The 27,640-nt window shown below is 33.6% G+C and overlaps 1 protein-coding gene across 1 annotated transcript in view; it reads right to left on the minus strand.

The window, feature by feature from the left end:
- Nucleotides 1–27,640, minus strand: part of CCDC150 (coiled-coil domain containing 150) — a 58,724-nt gene that overhangs the window by 28,594 nt on the left and 2,490 nt on the right. The window contains 9 exon segments of the mRNA XM_032480135.1: nucleotides 11,899–11,967; nucleotides 12,521–12,698; nucleotides 12,956–13,080; nucleotides 14,894–15,001; nucleotides 16,561–16,653; nucleotides 17,772–17,815; nucleotides 20,635–20,764; nucleotides 21,808–21,924; nucleotides 26,609–26,677. Coding sequence (XP_032336026.1) covers nucleotides 11,899–11,967; nucleotides 12,521–12,698; nucleotides 12,956–13,080; nucleotides 14,894–15,001; nucleotides 16,561–16,653; nucleotides 17,772–17,815; nucleotides 20,635–20,764; nucleotides 21,808–21,924; nucleotides 26,609–26,677 — 933 coding nt within the window.

Raw genomic sequence — 27,640 nt, forward strand, 5'->3', positions numbered from 1 at the left:
CCCTGCTTTTCTAGTTCTCTTCAGCAGGAGGGTTATTACAAATTATACAGTGAACATTTACTAGTAGTGGAAGTCCCTCTGGTACTTGGTATTTGTTTAAATATTAACTCAAACTTATACATATAGATGAAAAATCCTCCACAAAATATTAGTAAAATGAATCCAGCAATATAGAAAAGGCTAACAAATCAGGACTAAGTGAAGTTTATCCCCTTAATACAAAGCTTGTTCAACACTTAAAATCAATTACTATAACTGACCACATCGATAAACTCTAGAAGAAAAACCATATGACCCATCTCAATTTACGCAGAAAAAGAATGTCACAAAATTTAACATTAATTTGTGATAAAAATCCAGTAACTCAGATATGAAGGGGAACCATCTCTATGTGATAAGCTATATCTATAAAAAACCTACAACTAATATCAATATTGGTGAAAGATGAATGTTTTCCCCTAAGACTGAGGAAAAGGCAAGGATATATGCCCTCACCATTCCTATTCAATATCATACGAGGCCTTAGCTGTTGCAGTAAGGTAAGAAAAAGTAAAAAAGGCATAGAGATTGGAAAGGGAGAAATAAAACTGCCTCTACTTACAACAGACATGATTGTCTACATAGGAAATCTCAAAGAATCTACGGAAAAGATACTAGAATAATGAGTTTAGGAAGGTTGAAGGATGCAAGTTCAAATCAATTGCATTTTTATATATTAGCAACAAACAACTGGAAATCAATATTTCTTAAAAGTAATATTTATAACAGTACAAAAACCCATGAAATTCTTAGATACAAATCTAAAACAACATGTCCAATATTTGACATGCTGAAAATTGCAAAATGCTAACAAGATAAATCAAAAACCTAAATAAAATGGAGAGACATAATGTGTTCCTGTATTAGAAGATTCAATATTGCTAAGATGTCAACTTTCTAATTCCAATTGTAAATGTGCAGAGTAATTTACCAGTGTACACCCTTTGGTGGAGTCTGGACTGTGAGTCTAGGAAAAATGGCCTTAAGAAATACTAAAGGGAGCTCTTTAGGCTGAAATAAAAGGGCATTAGATAATGACTGGAATCCATGTAAATAAATAAGGGATACAAGCAAATGTAGCAACACAGGTACATGGAAAAATATATATAACTATGTATTTTTGTTTGTAACTCTCTTTGTTACCAGTAAATCAAAAATATATAATAAAAGAAAGGTTAATGGAATTAAAACAGTGCCCTAAAAATATCTACTTCACACAAAAGAAGGCAGTAATGGAGAAACAGAGGAACAAAAAGCATATAAGATATATCAAAAAAAAAAAAAGTGGGCAGATGTAAATTCTACCTTATGGGTAATTATGTGAAATATAAATGGATTAAACACTCCATTAAAAAGCATAGAAAGGCAAAATGAATTTTTTAAAAGACCCAACTGAATGCTGTTTATGAGACACATATTAAATACGAAGACATAAATGGGTTGAAAATAAAAGGATAGAAAAAGATACATGATATAAATGTAACCTGAAAAGAGTTGAAGCTGCTACATTAACATTAGACCAAGTAGACATTAAGACAAAAATCTTTGAGATAAAGAAGGTCATTATACATTGAAAAAAGTATCAACCCATTAAGAAGATAGTATTTATAAGGGTACTACATAATCCTCAAGGGATCAGTCCAAAAAGATGTAATATGTATGCACCCAAAATAGAAGCACTTCACTAAATAAGACAACTGTTAGAAGACATAAAAGGAGAAATCAACAGTAACACAATAATAGTGGGGGGCCTTGACACCCCACTTACATTAATGGACAGATCATACAGAAAGAAAATTAATAAGGAAGCATAGGCCTTAAGTGACACGTTAGACTAGATAGGCTTAACTGATATTTATAGAGCATTCCATCCAAAAGCAGCAGAATACACATTCTTCTCAAGCGCACTTGGAACATTCTCCAGGATAGATCACATGTTGGCCCACAAAGCAAGCCTTGGTAAATTTAAGAAAGTTGAAATCATATTGAGCATCTATTCTGACCACAATGCTATGAGATTAGAAATCAATGACAGAGAAAAAAACTGCAGAAACCACACACATGTGGAGGCTAAACAATACGCTACCAAACAACCAATGGATCACTGAAGAAATCAAAGAGGAAATCAAAAAATACTTAGAGACAAATGAAAATAAAAACACGATGATCCAAAACCTATGGGACACAGCAAAAGCAATTCTCAGAGGGAAGCTTATAGCATTACAAGCTAACCTCAGGAAACAAAGTCTCAAACAACTTAACTTTACACCTAAAGCAACTAGAAAAAGAAGAACAAACAAAACCCAAATTTAGAAAAAGGAAGAAATCATAAAGATTAGAGCAGAAATAAATGAAATAGAGACTTAAAAAAATAATAGAAAGAATCAATGAAACTAAAAGCTGGGTCTTTGAAAAGATAAGCAAAATTGATAAACCTTTAGTCAGACTCATCAAGAAAAAAAGAGAGCCCAAATTAAAATCAGAAATGAAAAAGAAGTTACAATCAACACCACAGAAACACAAAGGATCATGAGACTACCATGAGCAACTATACACTAACAAAATGGACAACCTAGAAGAAATGGACAATTTCTTAGAAAGGTACAATCTCCCAAGACTGAATCAGGAAGAAACAGGAAATATAAACAGACCAATTACCAACTCTGAAATTGAATCACTAATTTAAAAACTCAGCAAACAAAAGCTCAGGATCAAATGGCTTCACAGGCAAATTTTACCAAATATTTAGAGAAGAGTTAACACCTATCCTTCTGAAACTATTCCAAAAAATTATAGAGGAAGGAACACTTCCAAATTCATTCTATGAGGCCACTATCACACTGATACCAAAACCAGACAAAGATATGACAAAAAAAATTACAGGCTAATATCATTTATGAATACAGATGCAAAAATCCTCAATGATACTAGCAAATTGACTCCAACAATACATTAAAAAAGATTATACACCATGATCAAGTGGGATTTATCCCAGGGGTGCAAGGATTCTTCACTGTCTGCAGATCAATCCATGTGATACACCACAGTAACAAACTGAAGAATAAAACCCATATGGTCATCTCAATAGATGCAGAGAAAGCTTTTGATAAAGTTCAACATCCATTTATGATAAAAACTCTCCAAAAAGTGGGCAGAGGGAACATACCTCAACATAATAAAGGCCATATACAAGAAACCCACAGCTAACATTCTCAATGGTGAAAAGCTGAAAGAATTTTCTCTAAGATCAGGAACAAGACAAGGATGTACACTCTGGCCACTTCTATTCAACATAGTTTTGGAAGTCCTAGTCACAGCAAGTCGGAGAAGAAAGAGAAATAAAAGGAATCCAAACTGGAAAAGATGAAGTAAAATGGTCACTGTCTGCAGATGCCATGCTACTATATATAGAAAATCCTAAAAAGGCTACCAGAAAACTACTACAGCTCATCAATAAATTCTGTAAAGTTGCAGGATACAAAATTAATATACAGAAATCAGTTGCATATCTATACACTAATAACAAAATAGCAGAAAAAGAAATTAAGGAAGCAATCCCATTACCATCACACTAAAGAATAAAGTATCTAGGAATAAACCTACCTAAGGAGGCGAAGTACCTGAACTCCAAAAACTGTAAGACACTGATGAAAGAAACTGAAGACGTCACAAACAGATGGATAGATATCCCATGTCTTGGATTGGAAGACTCAAAATTGTTAAAATGGCCATCCTACACAAGGTGATATACAGATTCAGTACAATACCTGTCAAATGTCAATGACATTTTTCAGAGAACTGGAACAAAAACAATGTTAAAATTTCTGTGGAAACACAAAAGACCCTGAATAGTCAAAGCAATCTTGAGAAAGAAGAACAGAGCTGGGGGGAATCATGCTCCCTGACTTCAGACTATACTACAATGCTACAGTAATCAAAACAGTTTGGTACTGACACAAAAACAGACACATAGATCAATGAAACAGGATAGAAAGTCCAGATATGAACCCACTAATGGGCAATCAATCTACAACAAAGGAGGTAAGAATATACACAACTGAGAAAAGATGGCTCTTCAATACATGGTGCTGGGAAAACTGGACAGCTACATGTAAGACTGAAACTAGAACATTCTCTAACACGATAGATAAAAATAAACTCAAAGTGGATTAAAGATCTAAATATAAGACTGGATACTATACAACTCCTAGAGGAAAACATAGGCAGAAAACTCTTTGACATACATTTCAGCAATATTTTTCTGAACCAGCTCCTAGAGTAATGGAAATAAAAGGAAAAATAAACAAATGGGGCCTAATTAAACTTAAAAGCTTTTTTTGCACAGCAAAAGAAACCAAAAAATGAAAAGACAACCTAAAGAATGGGAGAAAATATTTGCAAATGACAAGACTGACAAAGGACTAATGCCCAAAATATACAAACAGCTCATACAGCTTAATTAAAAAAAAAAAAGCAACAACCCAATCAAAAAATGGGCACAAGACCTAAGTAGATATTACTCAAATACATCTAGATGGCCAACAGGCACATGAAAAGATGCTCAATATCACTAATTATTACAGAAATGCAAATCAAAACTATAATGAGGTATTACCTCACACCACTCAGAATGGCCATCATTCAAAAGTCTATAAATAATAAATGCTGGAGAATTTGTGGAGAAAAATGAACCCTCCTATTCTGTTGGTGGGAATGCAAATTGGTATAGCCGCTGTAGAAAACAGTATGGATATTAATGAAAAAACTAAAAATAGATTTGCCATATAACCCAGCAATCTTACTCCTGGACACATATCCAAAGAAAATTATAATTCGAAAAGACACATGTACCCCAGTGTTCACACCAGCATTATTTATAATAGCCAAGACATGGAAACAATCTAAATGTCTATCAACAGATGATGGATAAAGAAGATGTGGTATACACACACACACACACACACACACACACACACACACACAATGGAATATTAGCCATAAAAAGAATGAAGTAATGCCATTTGCAGCAACATGGATGGACCCAGAGATTATCATATTGAATGAATTAAGTCAAGTGAGAAAGACAAATATGATATCACTTTAATGTGTAATCTAAAAAAAAAATGATACAGATTCTATTTATGAAACAAAAGCAGACTCACGGACACAGAAAACAAACTATGGTTACCAAAGGGGAAAGGGTGGAGAGGGATAAATTAGGGGTTGGGGATTTACAAACACACATTACTATATATAAAATAGATAAACAACAAGGACCTACTGTATAGCACAGGGAACCATATTCAATTTCTTGTAATAATATATAATGGAAAAGAATCTTGAAAGAAAAAATATATGTATGTATATGTATGACTAAATCATTTTGCTATACACTGGAAACTAACATTGTAAATCAACTATACTTCAAAAAAATTTTTAAAAAAGAAGATAGTATTTATAAATGCATGTGCATCTAACAACAGAGCCCCAGTGAAGCAAAAACAATAAAGCAAAAGCTGACAGAATTGAAGGGAGAAAAACAATTCAACAGTAATAGAGTTCAATATCCCACTTTCAATAATAGGTAGAAGAGTCAGACAGATCAATGAGGAAGCTACAGATGACTTGAGTAACAGTATAAAGCAACTGAACCTAACAGACATCTTTAGAACACTCTTCTAAACGATAGTGTAATACATTTTTCTCAAGTGCACACAAAGCATTCTCTAGGATATAACATATATTAGATCATAAAACTTTCAATAAATTCCAAAGGACTGAAATTATACAAAGTATGTTCTCCAATCACAATGAAAGAAAATAAAAAATCAACAAAAAAAAGGAAGTTTGGGAAATTCACATATATGGGGAAATTCGACAACATATTTCCAATGGATCAAAGAGGAAATTACAAAGGAAATGAAAACATGATGAAAAAAACGTATCCTATGCAGTGAAAGTGATGCTTAGAGGGAAATTAATGGCTGTATGAACTTACATTAAAAAAGGAGAACTATCTCAAACCAATAACCTAAGTTTCCATCTTAAGAACCTAGAAAAAAGAATAAATTAAACCCAAAGCAAGCAAAAGGTAGAAAATAATGATAGAATAAAACAGAGAAGAGAAAAACATTGGAGAAAATCAGTAGAGCCAAAAGTCAGTTCTTTGAAAAGATCAACAAATCTGACAAACTGTTAGGTGTATTAACCAAGAAAAAAATAAAGAATACACAAATTACTGAAATTAGAAATGAAAGAAGGGACAAGATACTGAATTTCCAGAAATAAAAAAGGGGCTACTATGAAGAACTGTGTGCCAATAAATTAGACAGCCTAGATGAAATGGACAAATTCCTAGAAAGACCCAAATGACCAAAACTGACTCAAAAAGAAAAAAGTAGAAAATCTGAATTGAATTATGTCAAGGAAAGAGATTAAATTCATAATAATAACAACAATAATAAACAAACAGAACACTCTCCACAATAAAAAACCTAGAACCAGAGGGCTTTACTGGTGAATTCTACAAAACACTTACAAGAATTAAAACCAATCCCTTGCAAACCTCCTCAAAACAGAAGGGGAGGGAACACTTACAAATCATTTTAAGAAGCCAACATTACCTTGATACCAAAACCAAAGACATCACAAGGGAAAAAAAAACTGCAGAATATCCCTTATTAATATATATTTTAAAATCCTCAACAAAATACTACCAAGCTAAATCAAACAACATCTAAAAAAAATTATGACCTTTCACTATAACCAAGTGAAATTTATTGCTCAAATGAAAGCTTAGTTCAGTATCTGAAATCAATGTACTATACCTTAGCAACAGAATAAAGGACAAAATCCACAAGATTATTCCAGTAAATATAGAAAAAGCAACTGACAGAATTCAACACATTTTCATGATAAAAATTCTCAACAAACTAGGAATAGAGACTAATTTCCTCATCCTGATGATGGGCATTTAGGAAAAGCACACAGCTAGCATCATACTTAGTAGTGACAAACTGAAAGATTTCCCTCTAAGATCAGGAACAAGATGAAGATATCTGCTCTTATTGCTTCTGTCCAACATTGTACTGGAGATTCCAGCCAAGGTAATTACACAGGAAAAAGAAATAAAAGGCAGCAAAATTGGAAAGGAAGAAATAAAACTATTTCTACTTGCAGATGGCACAATCTTATACAGAGAAAATATATATTGTGTTAAGATTGCAATACTCCCCAAATTGATCTACAGACTTAATACAAACCCTATCAAAATTCCAGCTGCTTTTTTCCCCAGAAGTGGAAAATCTGATCCTGAAATTCATATAGAAATGTAAGGATCCAGAATAGCGGGAACAATCTCAAAAAAAAAAAAAAAAAAAGTTGGAGGACTCGCACATCTCAATTTAAAAACTTACTACAAAGCTAAAGTAATCAAAAGCATGTAGTACTAGGATAAGGACAGTCATACAGGTCAATGCAGTGGAACTGAGAGTCCAGAGGTAAACTCATGTATCTATGGTTAGCTGGATTTTGACAAGGGAACCAAGATTACTCGATAGAAAAAACAGTCTTCCAACAAATAGTGCTGGGGTAACTAGATATCCCTAGGCAAAATAAGGAAGTTGAACCTCTACCTCATATCACATATATAATTTGACCCAAAATGGATCAAAGACCTAAATATAATCTGTAAAGCTATAAAATTCTTAGAATAAAAAAACAGGTGTAAATCTTGTGATCTTGGATTAGGCAACAGTTTCTCAAATGTAACATCTAAAGCACAGGCAATCAAAGAAAAAAACTGGTAAATTGGACTTCATAAAAATTTAAAGAGAGCCCAAAGAAAGGGAGAAAAATATCTGCAAATCACATATCTGATAAGGGTCTACTATCCAGAATTTATAAAGGACTCTTACAATTCAACAATTAAAAGACATTAAATAACCCAGTTTAAACACTGGTAAAGGATCCGAATAGACATTTCTCCAAAGAAGATACACAAATGGCCTATAAGCACATAAAAATTTGCCCAATATCATTAGTCATTAGTGAAATGCAAATAAAAACCAAAACGAGGTACCACTTTCACACCTACTGGGATGGCTATTATAAAAGAGTGGAAAATAACATGTGTTGGTGAGGATGTGGTGAAACGGGAGCCCTTGAAAATTGCTGGTGGGAAGGTAAAACTGTTCAGTACTGTGGAAAACAGTCTGGTGGTTCTTCAATAAGTTAAACATAATATTACTATATGACCCAGCAATTCCACTCCTAGATATATATCCCAAAGACCTGAAAACAGGTACTTACTCAAATGTTTATAGCAGCACTAATCAGAACAGCTTAAAGATAGAAACAGTGGAAATATCCATCAACAGATAAATTTTGTGTATATATAGACATACATACACACAAACACAATGAATATTACTCAGCCATAAAAAGGAATGAAGTACTGATACATACAACTGGGTGACCCTAAAAATATTATGCGAAGTGAAAGAAGCCAGATACAAAAGATCATATATTGTATGATTATATTTATGTGAAATATCCATAAATAGGTAAATCCATATAGATAAAATGCAGATCTGTGGCTGTCAGGGGCTGAGGGAAGGAGGGAATGGGGAGTGATTGCTTAGTGGGTATTGGGTTAATGGGTATTGGGTTTCCTTTTGCAGTGATGAAAACATTTTGGAACTAGACAGAGGTGGTGGTTGTGCAATATTTTGAATGTACTAAATGCCAATGAACTGTTCACTTTCAATGGCTGATTTTGTAGTGTGTGAATTTCACTTCAATTAGAAAAAAAACCACAATGAGATACTTTACACCTATAAGGATGGGTATAGTTTTTTTTTTTAAGTGGACAATCACAAGTGTAGGCAAGGACATGGAAATAGTGGAATCATATATTGCTAGTGGGATTATAAAATGGTGCAGCTACCTTGTAGAACAGTTTGGCAGTTTCTCAAAGTGATAAACAGAATTTTCAGATGACCCAGTAGTTTTATTCCTGGGGAAATGAAAATACATGCTCATAAAAAGAACTGTACACAAATGTTCATAGCACTATTCTTAACAGCCAAAAAGTGGAAACAGTCTGAATGTCTATCAACTGATAAATGGATAAACAAAATGTGGTATATTCATACAATGTCATTCAGCCATAAAAAAGAATGAAGTCCTTATATACACTATAATATGGACAAACCTTGAGAACAATATGCTGAATAAAGAAGCCAGACCCAAAAAGCCACATACTGTTTGATCCTTTTTACATGCAATGTCCAGAATAGACAAATCCAATGAGACAGAGAGAAGAATAATAGTTACCAGGGCCAGGGACAGGAGCAATAAGGAGTGATTCCTAATGGGTACTGGGGTTTTTCTGGGGTGATAAAAATGTTCTAGAATAAGATAGTAGTGGTGTTTGCACAAACTTGTGAACATACTAAGAAACCACTATGTTGCATATTTTAAGAAGGTACATTTATGGTATATTAATTATATCAATAATAAAAGGTACTAGAACAATCAGATGATTCATCTAAAAAATAAATGAGCCTTGGACTATATCTTTTATGATATACAAAAATTAACTTGAAGTGGATCACAGAACTACTGTAAAACCTAAATTCAAAAAACTAGAGCAGAACAAAGGAAAAAATCTGTGTTCTTAGATTAGGCAAAAACTTCTTAGATATGACACAAAAACTATCATCCATAAAATTTTAAAAATAGATAAACTAGACTTAATCAAAATATAAAACTTCTGCTCTTTTTTAAAGAGTATGAAAAGACAAAGCATAAAATAGAAGAAAAATATGTAAAGTACATATAAAATTTGCTTATATACAAATAGTAAGAATTTTTCACATAAGAATTAATGACTATTATTAAATTTCTGAAAAATCAATAGTAAGAAAACAAACAACTGAATTTAAAATGGTTAAAAGATATGAAGAAATACTTTTAAGTTGTCGATGGCAAAAAAGCAAACGGAGAGATACCCATTACTAGTCACTGGAGAAAAGCAAATTACAGCCATGATGCTATGCCACTACACACTTAGAATGGCTTAAACTAAAAGAATCAACAATACCAAGTGCTGGTGAGAATATGGAGAGACTGGAACTCATATATTACTAACAGGAATGCAAGATGGCATACATCCTTTGGAAAACAGTTGAACATTTATTCTGTATAGTCCAGAAATCTATCTCCTGATATTTATCCAAGAGAAATGAAAATATATGCTCATATGTGAATATTTATACAGGCTTTTTCATAATTGCCAAAATCTAGTAACAACCCAAATGTTCTTCAATTGGCAAACAAGTAAAGAAACTGTGATCTATCTATACGATGGAACATAAACTACTGATACATGCAACATGGATGAATCTCAAACCTCAGATGCTTTATGTGAAATAAAAGAAGCCAGACTTAAAATGCTACATATTATATGATTCCAATTATATGATACTCTGGAAAAGATATAACTATAGGGATAGAAAAACAGAACAGTGGTTGCCAGGGGATGGGGACAAAGGAAGAGGTTGAGTATGAAAGGGCACAAGGGAACTTTCTGGGGTGATAAAAATGTTCTGTATTTTGATTGTGGTGGTGGTTACATGCTTGTGTTCATCAAAGCTCATAGAGTGGTACACTAAAAAAGGGTGAATTTCACTCTGTAAATTACAACAACAAGCATTACTTTAAGAAAACATAACTTTATAATGAAAACACATGTAAAAAATATCAAGTCGGACAAAAAATGTACTCTGTATAATGAACAAGTATCTTTCAGCCCCATGAACATACCCTTAGTCTACTTTAAGATAAATGAAATCAGATAAGCAAAATAATAATGCCATGTTTTAATCACAAATGGCATTTGCCTTAGCCATGAAATATTTTCAAGCAAAAAGTATTAATGAATTTAATATTATCCATCAATTTTCTAAATTTTAAAAAGCATATATGAAGTGTATATCAAGCCATGGGAATTCAGCTTTAAAGATTTTTAGGGTGGACTGTTTTCAAATCACTAGACATGAGTGGACTGAATCACAGAAGGTGCCTGCCGGCTTGGTGAACTGTCTTTGAGCTTGGGCTCAGAATTTAGCTTTTCTTCTCTCTGCTTTTCTTAAGTTTAAAGTCCCCATATGTGGTAATACATATGCTATTTAGTTGAGCCAGAAGCCAAGAAACAGTCAAGGCTTGACAATTTCATGCGACGACTGTTGCTGGGTTTGTTGCATGGGGCGGGTTAGTAGTCCTTGATGCTCCAGATACATTCTCTACATGACAGTGATACATCATATTTACTCTCTTCAAATTTTGAAGTGCAAACAATAATGTTTTAAAAAATTTTGTTTCATTTTTAAAGGATTGTATTTGTTTCTCTAGCCATTCTACCTTTATAGAACCCAGGAAAGGGTACCTTGCAAATAAAGTGGCAAGTGTTAACATGTTAGGAAGCCTAAATTATTTTTGTTTGTTTGTTTTTCTTTTTTAAACAGCATTGTCAGAAATCATCCCTTTGCCTCCCACAGGCCCATGAGCTCACGCTCAGGGGACGTCCTGGCTAAACTACTTGGTGAACACGGGGGTCAGAGGCAGTGATGATTCACTGGCAAATACCAGATGCTCAACAAGCAAACATTCCCCAGAAGCAGCCTTATGCTGAAGTGACTGGAGTGCTCTGAGCTGTATCCAACTTTGTGGCTTCTCTTTTCTCCTGCATGTTGGTCTTCAACAAAATAACCCATCTTCTCAGTAAGATAAGCTGATACAGGAGGCAGCGAAACAGAAGGAAATAAGATACAATGACATAACAAAAAAGTAGAATACCTTGGTTTTAGCTAATTCCTTTTCCAAATTGCATTTTTCTTGTGCTATTTCTTTCTCTGTTTTAGTAACCTGCCCAAAAAGGAGTGAAAAGAAGAAATGGGTCAGTTTTAAAATGGCTTACAGACTCTATCATAGCAGACATACCCTGCATGTCAATTAATACCTACACTGCAGAGATAGCACATCCTCTCAGAAAAGGGGCCACTCGGGGAGTCTCTGAGGCAGAGCAGACTTCACAAACAGCCCTGAAATTAGAAAGACACGTCTGCATGTCAAACTCTGCTGGTTCCTTCCTAACTAGGAAGACAGGGCTGTTTCCCCTTACATTGTTTCCCTTACACTGTCCCACTCCTACAGGGGAAATCGATTTTAAAAAATATGACCCCTTAACTAACATGAGGATGTGTGAACTGTTAGTTAACATTCGCTAATGCTGTATAAGGGTCTATTATTTGGCACAGACTATGCATGTGCTAAAAGACACAGATTAGCCACCTAAAGATTTCTTTAATGGGTAACTCAGACAACTGCATCAGGGTTGTATTTCTTTTCTTTTGCACTTAAAATACAATTTTAAAACAAGGTCACAACCAAGAGGTAACATAAATCTGCCTCTACCTACCTCTCTCTGAAGCCTGTCTTTCTCATCTAGCAGAGACTTCTTCTCTTGCATTGATGCTTCCAGTTCACCTCGCAATCTTGCAATTGTTGATTCCAGCAGCTCTTTTTGCACAGCTGTCCTCTTCTCAATATCCTGTGCTTTCTGGATACACTGGTTATGCTCAAGGATTAAATGGTCTCTGCAGGAAGAGAACAAGGAGATACGAAAGCTAAGTGAGAGTTCTTATTTAACAGAAAGACTAAATGTCCTTTTAGAACATACCTCTCGCCTAAGAGCAGTTACAAAAAAGTTCTAACAAAACTAGTTTCTTGAGGGCAGAGGCTTTATTTGATTTTTGTGGCTGGCCCAGCAAATGTAGTATTAAATGTTTTCATTAAAGATAAGGAAGACAAATGCAAAAACAAAAGATGCAGAAGTTGACCACAATTTACTTACAGATGCACTTGGAGCTGTGTTTTCTCATTCTGAACAGTCTGTAGCTCACTTGTGATAGTGGCATGGGCTGCATCCAGCAGTAAGTTTTGTTCTTGAAATGTCTGTGTCATCATTTTCTGTTCTTCCTGAGTGTTAGAAGTAATATTAAAAGTTGAGATGCCAGAAGTCACTTGATAGGGTATTAATTTTAAATAACTGATCAAAGATACTGAATTAACTTACAAAAGACAAATTTTATTTACATAAGTAAAACCCTTTTAAAAATTTATTTTAATGTCCAGCTCTCTCTTTGTCCCTACACTGACTTGGCCACAATTCTATCATTTTCTAGCTCTTCCAGTCAATAATCAAGATGTATTATTTACTTAGTTTGCTGCAAAATTTATAAAACTCCTAACATGAACAAATTTTTAAGATACAAAACTATATTAAGTATATTTTGGGTACTTTAAAATTTCAATATGATACTATATTTTAAAAAGTAAAATAATATCAATGTATATAAAGTGAAAAATCTCTCCATCTCTATCTTCCCCCACCTCTTCCAAATAATTCCACTCTCCAGAGGCAATCACAGTTAAAATTCTTTTGACAGCATCTGAAACTGCACTTAGATACTGTTACAGCATAAGTGCTATAACTGTTTTGCACAATTAATTTTCTCTGGCTCACCATTTTGAAATTATCAAAACATAGCATTTTTATACACACCTTCCCTACCTACAATTTATAAAGCTTTTGTAAATATAGTATATATCAACAGTTACTTTTGCCAACATATTTTAAAGCACTTTTATTTGAACAATATTTGATTTAAAGCAAACCTTCACACCTTCACACTTATTAAAATGAGATCTCATTTGTGTCATATTCCAAAGTTTTAAAATGTTTGTGAAAGTGTTATATACATAAGACACATTATTCAGTCTACTAAATTGTAAGTTCCATGAAAGTAGAGATTTTGTCTTTTCACTGCCATAATTCTATCTAGATCTAGCATCATACTTCCAACGGAGTAAACACTAAATATTTGTTGAATTAATGAAAAATACTTATTGAGTACCTGTTATGTGCAAAATATGCTTAGCAATATGGGTAACAACAAAGATATATAAGACAATGTCTTAGGAGGTTCACAATGTAATACAGGAAATGAGCCATGTACATAAATTACTACCACAGAACGCAGAATAGAGAGGCAGCATAACATGATTAAAAACACTGACTCTAGCTCCACTCCTTACTAGCTAGGTGATTTTGGGTAAGCTGATTAACTTCTCTAAACCTTATTTTTCTTATCTGTAAAATGAGGATAACAAACATCCCTTTATATAACAGATGCTAGGATTAAAGGTGGTAATGTATGTAAAATCCTTAGCACCTCGCTTGGTATATAAGTATGCTGAAAAAAAAAATGAGAGCTTCATTAGTACAGTCTGTTTGTTTAGTGTCTAGAGTATAAGCTGAAAGACAAAATTTATCCTTTCTGGTTGGAGTGATCAAACTTCTTGATGAAAGTAACTTTTAAAGAATGACTAGAATTTCAAATAGTTGAAAATGAAGTAACGACCATTCTCATCAGAGGGAATGGCACAAGCAAAATAGGATAGCACAGGTCTTTGGGGAAAGGTAAATACCCTAGGATCAGTCATAAGTATTCTCCATGATTCTGTCAATACTGGGACAGGTAATTTCTTTTCCTAAAGTAATGTTATCTGAGAAGAAACCATCAAGAAAGCACTGAGCGTAAGGCCAAATGACTCCTCTGATGAAAGCTGAAAACAACTAATCAAAAAATAAAATAATTCAGAAAAATCATTGAAATTAACTGCTAGAATATTTTATTTACCCAGTTTGTTATTTATGTTTCCTGACCTCTTAGCTAAGGAGGCTTCCTGCTGACTCTCCCAGAAATTAACTAATGTTAAATATGAATACCTGAAGAATGGCTTGATGGTCAGCAATGATTCTGGTATTTTCCATTCTAACAGTCTGAAGCATGCTGTTCAGCTCTGAACATTTTCTAGTTAGCTGGTCATTCACAACCTAAGACAATATATATAGCAAATCATAGATCTCTCCAATAAATAATTTTTACTTATATATCATTATTTTTAATGATTTCATAGTATTTCACTATATATGTGAACTTAGTTGATTTAACCTAATCTCAATTGATATTTCACTAATTATAAAATACTTTCAAATGTCTGGAGCCACCACCCTAAATAATTCTAAATTAAAAGGGAAATTTGTTGATTTGGTGGAGCAACCGAAGAATTTGGCAGTTTGCCAGTCTTCTACTCCTCACAATTTTGAATGCTGGTCAATTAGAGCAAGACATCTACAGAATGAAACTTACACAGTAGATTCATGGCCAATATTATAGAAATCCATTCCCAAAATTAGATGATGAGCTTTCAGAATTGTTTAGCTGATAACACAAAATATCTAAGCTCCTTCATCACCAATTATAATATTCATAAAAGCAAAATAAAGATGACTGCCATTTTAAGGATGAGGCAAACAACTCTGGAGGATTAATAGAAAAAACACTCAAAAAATAGCAATAAGAAAGAAATGTATAAGATTATCTGGTCAGTATCATAAGTGGTATGTACAGCACAGTAGTTAGGAACACATTCTGGGGCACTTTAATACTTGGGGGTAAAACAGAGAACCCTTGCTCCTTGAAAAGAAATAGCTAATTTTCTTTGGAGTGAGATTGCCTGGGCTAAAACTGCAACCCTGTAACTTACTAGCTATGTTATTAAACCTCTCTGTGTATCAACTGTCTTATCTTTAAAATGGCAATAATAAGAGTTTCTATAGCAGTGTTATTGAGAGGATTACAATTCGTTAGTAACAAAAGGTGCTTAGAATTGTGCCTAGAATGTAGAATGGGTTCAGTAAATGCCAACTATTACTTATAGTAAGAGTAGAAGTAGTTACTGTTATTACTTTATGAAAGGACACATTTTGTATTTTTTTAATCATAAAGAGAGCATAGCAACACTATGATCCTAACACTGAAGTAATCAAATTGTAGTAACAAAACATTTTTTTAAGTGATCAATAGTATTTCATTGAATTATTATAAGAAATAACACAGCTGCCTGCATATTTGGTGACTCTTCTCCATATACATGCATATACATTAAACATCAGCTGAATTTGGAAATCACTATCTCACAGAAAATGATTACATTTAACTTCAAAATCCAGCAAGTGTTTATTAGGTTCCTACTGTGCTTTGCTATAGAAGATACAAAGAAAGTGTAAGACATAGCCCTCGAAATAGAAGTTCATAGGGAAGCATATATAAAGGTATATATTTAATGAGTAAATTGGAAAGCAAACAAAGGCAGAGTGCGAACTAGCACATGACTTAGCAGTATATCCCATGTACCTATGTGTCACGGGAACTTAACAGAGTGAAATGGGAAATGTGATTAATTTGATAATGTTTTATAAGTGAAATAAATCTTATGGAAATAAAAATTTTGGATGATGGCAATGGTATGAATTTATGTAACTAGGATTAATCTTGGTTCTTTAATTGAACAAAATTAACATCTAAACACTAGAGGAACGAGAAGATTTACTTGTGCTTTTTCTGATGCTTCATGAAGGGATATTATTTCAGACCTCAAATATGCATTTTCTTCATGTTCTTTGTTGAAAGACACCTGCAAATTCTATAGGAGAAAAAAAAAAGAATCTCTCTTTTTCTACACATAAGAGCTATTACATGTATCTCTATCAAAATACTTAATTCTATTGTGTCCAGCACCAGTTCAGGTTCTAATGATATACATAGGTAAGTGTCTTACAAAGAATTAAAAAAAATTTTTGATATCTTCAACTCCCAAAATTCTCTTTATTTAAAAATTATTTATCAAAACTATTAAAAATAGTCTTATACTGGGGTTCCAGAATTTGCCTAAAACCATAACCTAGATATTCACCTTGCATCCTTATTTCAAAAAGGTTCTACTAAGATGAAATATTTGTTAGCTTATTTTATACACACATTTCTTCCAATGAGCAAGATCTTGTGATTTCAAAGAAACACATTCAAGGATCTTTTAAAATTATAAACAAGTGAAGATATTTTCATCAAGGAATTCCTGGGGGGTGGAACAGAAGAAAGTACCTTTGCTCTGTGAAAACAAGTGTTCTCTGAGATGAGAGAAAGATGATAAGGATGTGAGCTGTGTGCTGGGTTGTACCTGACAGGTACAAATGGGGAAGGAACCACTCTTCTATTTTTCCAGAAGTATCTCAGGAAAAGTAAACATCACATAACATCTACACCATGAGACTGATTTAGAAATGTATTAAGATATAAAAGTAGTAATATTTATTTTTATTTTAAGTGTGGTAAAATACACATAACAAAATTTATCATTTTAACTATCTTTAAGCATACAGTTCACTTAAAAATATTTAATGGTTAAGTTTAAGTTCAGTGATATTAAGCACATACATTCAAGTTGTTGTGCAATCATCACCAAAAATAGTTAAATTTCTTACATTTCATAAAAAAGTTACTTTAACATTTCATTTGCAATAGGCATAAAATACAAATAAGTCTCATTTTTGCCAATTCATCTTTTTCAAACTATAATAATCTGTATGAAGTGATTTATTTTCTAATATCCAGTTGACAACAGTTCTGAACATACAACTCATTTACACTGAAACTTTTTTTAATAAAGATTTTAGGAGACTCAGAAGGACTGTAAATCAACACGAGTGAGGGAATATAGAAGAGAAGAAAGAACACCTCGGTAAACTAAACCTCAAAACTTACCTTATTTTCTTCAACCAACTTGGAAATGAGGTCATCTCTAGAAACTAAAAACAAAAAAGTCCACATAACTATGATCAATAACTTACTCCAACTACATTGAAATTACACAGAATTTTTTTTTCCTGAGAAGCTTTGATTAAACAAATTTTTTTTCCTAGCCTATATTTTGCAAAAATAAGGGGAACACAAGTATTCCTATTATATTTTCATAGACCGGAAACTAAATCACTGAATTATCAAGAAACTAGTCCACAGTCACATGCAATGGTAAACGAGGTCACATCTTACTCCACGCACAGATGATGATGGGTTTCTAAGGGATTTCAAGCCAGGGAGGCACACAATCAAAAGCCTTTTGCTAGAGAGATTACTCTAACAGAGGCTTGATAAAGACAGGGAGACCAGTTTAGTAGCTGTTGCAGTAACCAAAGTGTAAAACGATGAGAACAGGCTCCAAGGTAATGACTATAGGGATGCAGAAGAAAAAGACTTGTGAAAAGCAAGCTGGGAGAATTGTCAGGACTTGGTGGCTCACTGGTGGGGTAAAGGCAACAGATGAGCCAAGGAAAATACCTAGTGTGCAGACCTAGACAGTGGGGTGGATGGCGGACTCTGACTCAACAGGGAACGGGGGGGCGAGGAGCAGGTCTGGGGGCAGATGAGTAAGAATGACTGTGGCACTTAGGCTATCATCATGTGTTTTGAGGTATCTCAAAACAAGGCATCCAAATATAGATGTTTAGTTGGCAGTAAGACACCATCTGGAGCTCAAGAGGATGATATGGCAGGAAAAAAAGATTTAAAACCACTCAGAGAGTATGTATACACAGTGCAAATTAAACCAAAGACAGAAATAGGGGAACAGTTTGGCACTGTATACTAGTAGCCAAAAGATACAAACTTTACTGAGACTAATGTTTTTGGCTTCATAGAAAATTCATAAAGATCTATCAGTTTTGTTTCACTAAATATTCTAAAGCCAGAAAATTCTATGACACACAAAAACCTCACATTTTATGTTATGATATACTCAGAAAAACTGTACTTCTTGAACATGAGTTCAAGACTCATTTTAAATAAATTCTAATTTAAAACATGTGAAGGATCAAAAAGATAAACTATATGATCCATTTGAAAATTCCACTAATCAAAGAAAGAATGAAAGGGGAGTGTTTATCTTATTTAGAACAGTTTAAACGCTTTAGTGTGTGTGTGTGTATATACACACACACACACACACACACACACACATATGCTTATTGCTAATAAATACAATAAACAATTGTTAATAAACAATTGCATTTTAAAATTCATTGAAGCAAATATCTAAAGGCATTCCTTTTATTAATCTACTTAGAATAACTATTTGTTCTTTAAAGTAATAAAATTGCATGCATGTAAAGAATCTCTTATTCAGTATGAAGCATACAGTTGGTATTTAGACAGGCTTCTTTTTCCTCATGTTAGTCTGAATTACTGTTGTTCTAACCTTAATTTTGTAATAGTCTTCTATATGTTATTATAAATTAAAAAATGCAGCATTAATCCTTTAAGAAAGTAACATTTCAAAAAACCACTTAGTCAGAAGGACAATTAATTATCACAGAAAGATCTGTGTTTTAGTCCCAGCTATCCTATTTACTGTGGGTCCTTTGATACAGATCTTTTTATTCTTCGGTAGAATGGGGTATATTTTCTTATCTTTCTCCCAAGTTTGTTTTAAGGCTTAAATGGGATAATGTGTCAGTACCATAAAACATAATGTGTATTTTTGGAGGCATGCAATCACAGGAAGACAGAGAATTATCTTGGGGCATTATCAGTGAGAACTTCACAGAATAATTCACTACTCAACAACTATAAGGAAAATGAGTACTTTCTGATAAAAGCAGTAAGTCAAAACATTGAATGAATTACTCTTTGCTCTATGCTTTTTTTTTTTCTTCATAATTTTCATTTCCCTTTTGGTATCCCCTTGCCCCCATTACAGCCACAGAGCAGAGAAGCCATACTGGCAAGAACACTGGGTCCAAGTTAGAAGATCCAGGTTCAGGCCTCACTTCGCCATTTATTCATTTTGTAACTTTGGGAAGTGCAGATAGTTTTGTTTTTTACAGGAGATAATTTATGTGAAAGTTCTATGTAAACCCTGAAGTGTTATTCGCGTGTGAGGTACTGCACTGTAACTCTGTGTGATCTCTATGGGGAGATCTAACTGAAAACTGCTCTACAAGTATGCAATAACAAATAGTAGTCTGATAAGGACTGTTGGATTGGAAGAAGCACGACTCTGAACAGCCTGGGATCAAGTCTAGACTCTTCCATTTCCTACTCAATCACCTTTAAGGATTTTTTTTTTTTAACAGACATTTACTCATCTGTAAAATGACAAGTTAATCTAAGCTCCCTCTAATGGTACCCTACAACAATCGGTTTCTACAAATACAAGTTAACCAAAATAGACTGATAACCTGACGAATGGAGAGAGAGTCTGACATGACAAATGGTTAGAATCAGTAGGTGAGCAAGGACCCATGGTCTCAATTCCTTATTAGCATTCTATTACCAATATTCAGTCTAGAGTTCTAGAATCCAAATGTTCCAAAATCTACAAACATTTAAATAAACCTGAAAAAAATCTAAATAATTAGTTTATAATTAAGAGGGTAAAATCCTGTTTTATTACCAACATTCTCTTTTTTGTCTCAGTGCCAGACAGAAGGGAAGTCAGCAATTTTTTATATTCAGGTCTGTAGGAAATACCAGTTAACACTGGCCACTTCAAGCATCTGGCATCTTCAGAGTTTCTGCATGAAATCTCAAAAGACTAACAAAGTGTAATTTCTAGCATCTATTTTCATACCTAGATCCGACTTGAGCTGTGAGGTAGCAGTCTCCAACTCCCCTTTTTGTTGTTGTTCCTGGGCCAGGACTTCTTGGGTGGTCTGAATAGAACTGCGTAGGGCAATGCAGTTTTGCTGCAAAATTTGCACCTGAAATTATGTAAGAAAAACTCCTTTTCTGTAAGGTAAAGAGTTCTAATAGATTACCTTACAGCACATGGGTAAGGCAGATTTTTCCAATATTAATGTTACTGGAGGAAGAAGGGGAGTTTATATGTTCCAGTTAAAGATCTCAACAGAGATCCAGCAGAACTTTCTGTGCCCTCTTCAACACAGCAGTCACCAGCCGCAAGTGACTGCTGAGCACTCGAAATGTGGCCAGAGTGAGTTAGGAACTGAATCTTTGGTTTTATTTAACTAATTTAAACTTAAATAGTCGCATGTGACTAGTGGCTACTACACTGGAAGTATAAGCTATAGAAATAAAGGATCATCTGCGAATTCCTTAAGTAGAATCCTTTTAGTAATTCCACTGTAAAGGACAGCATTGGTTAAAATAATAAAGACTATGTAATCTAATTACAGGTATTAGGATTTGAAACTACTAATTGCCTTAGATACTTACAATTTAAATATTCTAAATTACATGTAGGTACTTCAAATAACAACTTTGATGAAGACAAAAATATTAAGCTAAAATAAATAAGGAGAATTGAAAACAGTAGTAAAAATGCATTCCTGATTATTTTACTTATTGGTGTTCTTTGCTGCAAATGTTACCTCAGCTTAATCTTTCTTTTCTACCCATGTCACATACCTATAACACGAGATTAGGGCAATGCCCTCCAAAATCAATTCTTGAAACAGAGATTGTATGGTGCAGGGGGAAGGATTCCTTCCCAGGAGCGAAGAGTTCACCTCTTTAAAGCCTGAGGCAAAATAACCTCTCTGTCCTTAGCTCCCTTATTCATAAATTCAGACCGTTGGACTGAATGACATCAGAGTCCTTTCTTAATCTGCACTAAAATTTTAAAAATTGTAGTAAGAATATTAACAGAAGATTAATAAAGAAAAGCAAAGAATTTTATAAATCTGGAGGAACTTAGCGAAACTATAGGTTTATAGGTAAAACATCAGCTTTTCTCTTTTGGCTTCACTTTCTCAACATAAACAAGGAGAGACAATCTCTCTACCTGCTTCCGTTCCACCTCCACTGTTGATCCCATTTCTTGTATTTTGAGTAGCATGGCTGATCCGGATTTCTCAAGAGATTCCCTTAGGTGCTTCTCCTGAGACAGCTGTCTCCTTAGCTACAGAGCAACACTGCAGTTAGATGAGACCAAGGGAACTTCACAGCAGTTTAACAAAGATCAAAGTCACCATGAAAAGTTTACCAGACATGCCCTCTCACCCCCATTCTTCATTCATTTATGACTACTCAGAAACATGCTTTTGTTTCTCCCTAATGGGTAACATTGTAAGAAATGCAGAGTCAAATTTGTTTCCCTCACTTCCTTAAGTATAAGTCTGTTTTCCAAATTGTGGGTCAAGACTCATTAGTAAATTGCAAGCAGCACTTGAAAAAGGAAAAAAAAAGAATAGAAAAAATCAGTGCACATAGCAAATAGTAAGGAAGGAAGGGTAAGTATTGCTTGACAAAATGTTTGTGCATATGTACGTTGTGTATAATGTTGCATTGTAAAATATGTCATAGAATGGATTGCTGCCAAAAAGAAGTCTGAAAAATGCTAATACATCTTAGTATATGTATTTCCTGACTTTATTTTTTAATTCTTATTTTTCTATATTTTGATTTCTTTGTCTGTCTATTTTTTATCCCTCAGTATTATAAACTTTCCTCTGAAAGCTGTTTAAATTTTGTATCAGAATTTAAAGGTCAAAACAAATAATGAAGTAATTGTTAAGTAGCAGACAAAACTGATACTCAGGAATTTGGGTACACTGTCCTTATTTCTACCAATAAATGAATATAAAATGAGTCAGATAAAAATATAAAGGTTAAGAGTTTCTTTTATCATGAGGTAAAGAAATCCTTTTCAATTTAAATGGGTATTAAAATATGCTATTCCTTTTATAAAGTGTTGTTAAATTGAAAGAAATTCTATGTTTAAACCTCATTAAAGATGACATAAGGCACACTTTATAACACTTCTCTACATTGTACATACGTATTTTATATGTTTTCTCAAAGGATGACTTTTAAAGATTTTTAAACTTTTTAAAAAGTGAAAAAAGATGAAGAATGTGTTGGCATGAAACTGTTAAAAGATACCTCATTTTAGAAATGTTCTATGATTTTCTTAATCATACCCCTAATGCTGAACGTTTGGGTATTTCCAGTTTTTCACTATTCTAAATAATGTTCTGCTGAAAGTGCTTGTGAATAAATTTTTCATTGAATTCCTGATTATTTCCTGGGATAAATTCCTACAAAAGGAATCACTAGGTTAAAGGTATAAACATGTTTTAGACTTTTGATACATGTGTAATTTTCCTTCCAATTTTACTTTCTTACCAGTAGTATTTGAATAAATCTCATCAGCCCTAAGGATCAACACTTTAAGTCTTTGCTAATTTAATAAATGAAAAAGAACATCTTAATATTTTTTCATTTATTTAGTTCTTAGATTAAACAGTGTCTCATATGTTATTAGTTCTTTATATATTTTCTGAATTATTAGTTCTCATCCTTTGCCCACTGTTTTGGGTTTTCCTTTTAAGTCAATTTAAGATCTTTAAAAGGGAAGATTATTAATTCTAATTTTGTTATATTAGTTTTACTTTTTGGGTTTTTTAACATATATAAGATTTTAATTTTTGTATGGTCAAACCTACTGAGCCTTTTATAATTCTGTTCCTTCTTTTCAAGCTTAGAAAATCCTTCCTTATCCAATGATCAGTCAAATAATCTTTTTTTAAGAATGAACCATAGTTTTTGGTTTTGGCTGTATTTCTCAGGTTTTATTTTAATATCAGATTACAATCATTTTAAATTTAAAGTAACATCATACACTTTTCTAAGCTCTGGATCAAACTATATAGTATAATTTGCTCAATATATAATTTAAGTGCTTTATAAAGGGAATCTTTATTTGATAATTATACTGCTGAGATATTCATTCTTAAGGCATTATTAAGGGCAATCAATCTATTTCATGTTCATCAGAATCATACTTTTTAATATTATATATATACATACACATGATGTGTACATATATACATACATATTCTTCATCTCTTAGAAAGCTAAATACTGCATTTACTCTACTTTTGCATAGCCTTCTGTTTTGGGCTGAATTGTATCCCCCCAAAATTCATACATTGAAGCCACAACTCCCAGTATCTCAAAATGTGACTGTATTTGGAGATAGGGCTTTTAAAGAGCTATTTAAGTTATGAGGCCACTGGGGTGGGCTCTAACCCAACGTGACTGGAGTCCTTAAAAGAAGAGGAGATTTGTACACAAAGAGACACCAGAGATGTGTGCAGAGAAAAGACCATGTGAGGACACAGCAAAAAGGCAGCTACCCTCAAACCAAGGAGAAAAAACTCAGGAAGAAAACAAACCTGCCGATACCTTGATCTTGGATTTTTTACCTCCTAATGGTGAGACACAAATTTCCTTTGTTTAAGCTACCAAGTCTGTGGTACTTTGTATGGCAGCCCCAGCTGACTAATATGCCATCCCTGCTCCACATACTCTCAAAACGTCCCTGTTTGACTATGACAGGTCCTTCTTCAGGTCCTTGCTGAGTTCAACAAAATTCAAGATTTCACCACAGCACCAAGAAACGAGGCTTTCCCAATAAAAAAATAATGACAAGTGGCAATCCATTGGAGAGAGAACAATCTTTTCAACAAATGGTGCTGGAACAAATGGACATACACATACACATACTCACATGAAAAAATCTAGATACAAACCTCACACCTTTTACACAAACAAAAAATTCAAAACCTAAATGTAAAATGCTAAAGTATAAAACTTCTAAAAGATAACACAGCAGAAAAATCTAGGTGACCTAGGGTTTGGCAATGATATTTTAGATATAAAACCAAAAGTACAATCCATGCAAAAAACAAATAAGTTGAACTTCATTAAAATTAAAAGCTTCTGCTCTGCAAAAGACAATGTTAAGAGAATGAAAAGAAAACCTACATATTGGGAGAAAACATTTGTAAAACACATATCGGATAAAGGACTGGTATTCAAAGTATAATAAAAAGAAACTAAAACTCATCAATAAGAAAAAAATCCAGTTACAAAACGGGCAAATGATCTAAGATACCTCATCAAATAAGATATACAGATGGCAAATAAGCATACGAAACGACGCTCAATATTACATGTCATTACAGAACTGCAAATTAAAACAAAATGCCACTATACATACACCTATTAGAATGGCAAAGATTCAATACACTGCCAACACCGAATGCTGGTGAGGGTGTGGAACAACAGGAACTCTCATTCATTCATTGCTGGTGGGAATGCAACGTGGTACAGCCACTGTAAGACAGGTTAGCAGTTTCTTAGAAAGCTAAACATAAGCTTACCATATGACCCATTAATCATGCTCCTAGGTATTTATCCAAATGAGCTGAAAATTTACGTCCATACAAAACCCTGCATATAAATGTTTATGACAACTTTATTCATAATTGCCAAAACTTGGAAGCAAACATGACCTATGGGAGGTACATGGATAAACCATGGTATAGTTTATCAATACATATAACGGATTATTGTTAGTGATAAAAAGAAATGAGCTCTCAAATCATGAAAAGATGTGGAGGATTTAAATGCATATGTTAAGTGAAAGAAGGCAGTCCAAAAAGGCTACATACTGTGTGATTCCAACTATAACAAAACTATAGATACAGTGAAAAGACCAGGGTTGTCAGGGGGTCAGGAGAAGGGAGGGTATGAGTATACAGAATACAGGGCATTTTTAGGGCAGTGGAACCATTCTGTACAACATTGTAATGATCAAAAAGTGAAACTTAATGTAAACTGTGGATTTAGTGAGAATATATCAATACTGGCTCATCAAATGTAACAAATGTACCAGAATAATACAAGATTTTACTAACAGAGGGAACTCTAGTGGTGGAAAGAAAGGGAATATGGGAACTCTGCTTCTGTGCAATTTTTCTAAAAACTTAAAATAGCTCTAAAAAGAGTCTATTAAAATATCCCAAATACTTTTTAAAAAGTGCTAAACTTAATATATTCCAACTGACAATGAACAATCATGCTTTTATCAGTAATTACTGGCGAATAAAATACTCTACATAAGAGAATATTCCAGATAGTTACCACCTTAAAAACACTGAAATTTAAAATTTTTGAAATAGTTTTGCATGAGAATTTTCCTAAAAAGTATATCTATTTCTGTTTTGTATAATAGATTATTTTAGATATAATTGGATTCTGTCAAGGAATATTGAAGTTTTCGGGCCATTGTCAGGTATTCTGATTTAGTGATTCTTCCGACTCTTTCACTGTTTTCAGCTCAAATTTTTAGCCCAACAAATTTTGGCAGCCACCTACTTCATAATTCCCAATCTGTTATCTACTTAAATTTAGGCTGAAACAAAAGTTTCAAGGTAAAATTAGATAAGCAGATTTGTTAAAAGCTTTTTATTCTAAACAACTTTAGTGTAAAAGGTCTTTGTATGAAGGTGTCCACTTGACCCTGGTATGTGGGCAACCACATGAGTTTTGTGGTAACTACTTCCCCCCTAGCTCAGAGGGCATTTCTTTTTTATTTCTGGTTACATGGCAGTACTGAGGTGAAAGGAAGTCTTAATGTCACATAAGGGCAGGTGTAACTTCGTGTGACATATGTTAAAAATCTTCCTAATGAACAGTCACATCTTTTCTTCTATGGTTTCTTTTCATTCTGTCTACCTTCTTGACTTCGCCTCTGCAACTGTAATCCTCCCCTCCAGCATCCTTTTTAACCTTACCTCCTGAATTTTAAGGTTCATTTTACGTTTTGTGGTCTTCAGTTCCTCTTCAATAATGGCTGAATTCTTCTAAAAATAGGAGAAAAGGTTCTAAATAATCTGAAATGATAAGAAGAAGCTGTCTATAGGTATATCAGTTCAAATCTAGACTTTTTTGGGGCAACCTATAAAGGCTACTCTGACTATGGTTATAAACAATTCTGACCGAGTCTGGAGTAATTATTACAATGAGCTATTTAAAGTTATTTTATTACTTTGATTCATGACTTCTATCATTTCCCCTTTTAGATCATTAAAAAAAGATTAATCACAAGTACCTCCTATGTAAAATTCAATAATCAGAGGAAAACCTGGTAATTGCTAGACATTTTTCTTACAGGGTATATTCCTATTTTTTTAAACTATACTATTTCTTCTACCCTCAAATATTACCTGTGCTTAGGAGTTGAGGATGAAAAAACACAGCTTTCACTATTTATTCTTTTATATTATCATTAATGTGGCACCACAACTTCGGATGTAAAACCTCAGCTGTCTTTACCTTCTTCCCTCCCTTCAGCCCCTGTTCAGGACCATATTCTAGTGTATCTCTTCACAGAAGAGCCCTCATTCCTTTCAAAATGCCACAACCACAGCTAAGACCTAATAAGGTTTATGCCTCAAATAATGTGATGGACTTCTAACTGGTTTTCCTCTCTCCAGTCTCTTCTGTAATTGATACTCTATACTACTACTGGATTATTTTTTCCTGTTTTCATTATGTCACTTCCTTATCAAAAATCTTAATCACTCCTTGTAGGATCAGGCCCAGCTACTGACTATTCTTGATTCTGAGATCCTCTGTGATGTTATCCTGAGTTAGTTTACAACTTATTTCACACAATCAAAGCCTTATTCCTGTGAGGCTAGTTTATGCCTTTCCCCTGAACTGCACCTAGTGGAAAGATCTAGGTTAAAATCTGAGTTACTGGAAGAAGACAGGGAAGTGTTATCTTGGAGAAGTGACTTCTCTCTGGGCCCCAGTACTCTTAT

The sequence above is a fragment of the Camelus ferus genome, chromosome 5 (assembly GCF_009834535.1).
Source record: "Camelus ferus isolate YT-003-E chromosome 5, BCGSAC_Cfer_1.0, whole genome shotgun sequence".
Taxonomy (NCBI): Eukaryota; Metazoa; Chordata; class Mammalia; order Artiodactyla; family Camelidae; genus Camelus; species Camelus ferus.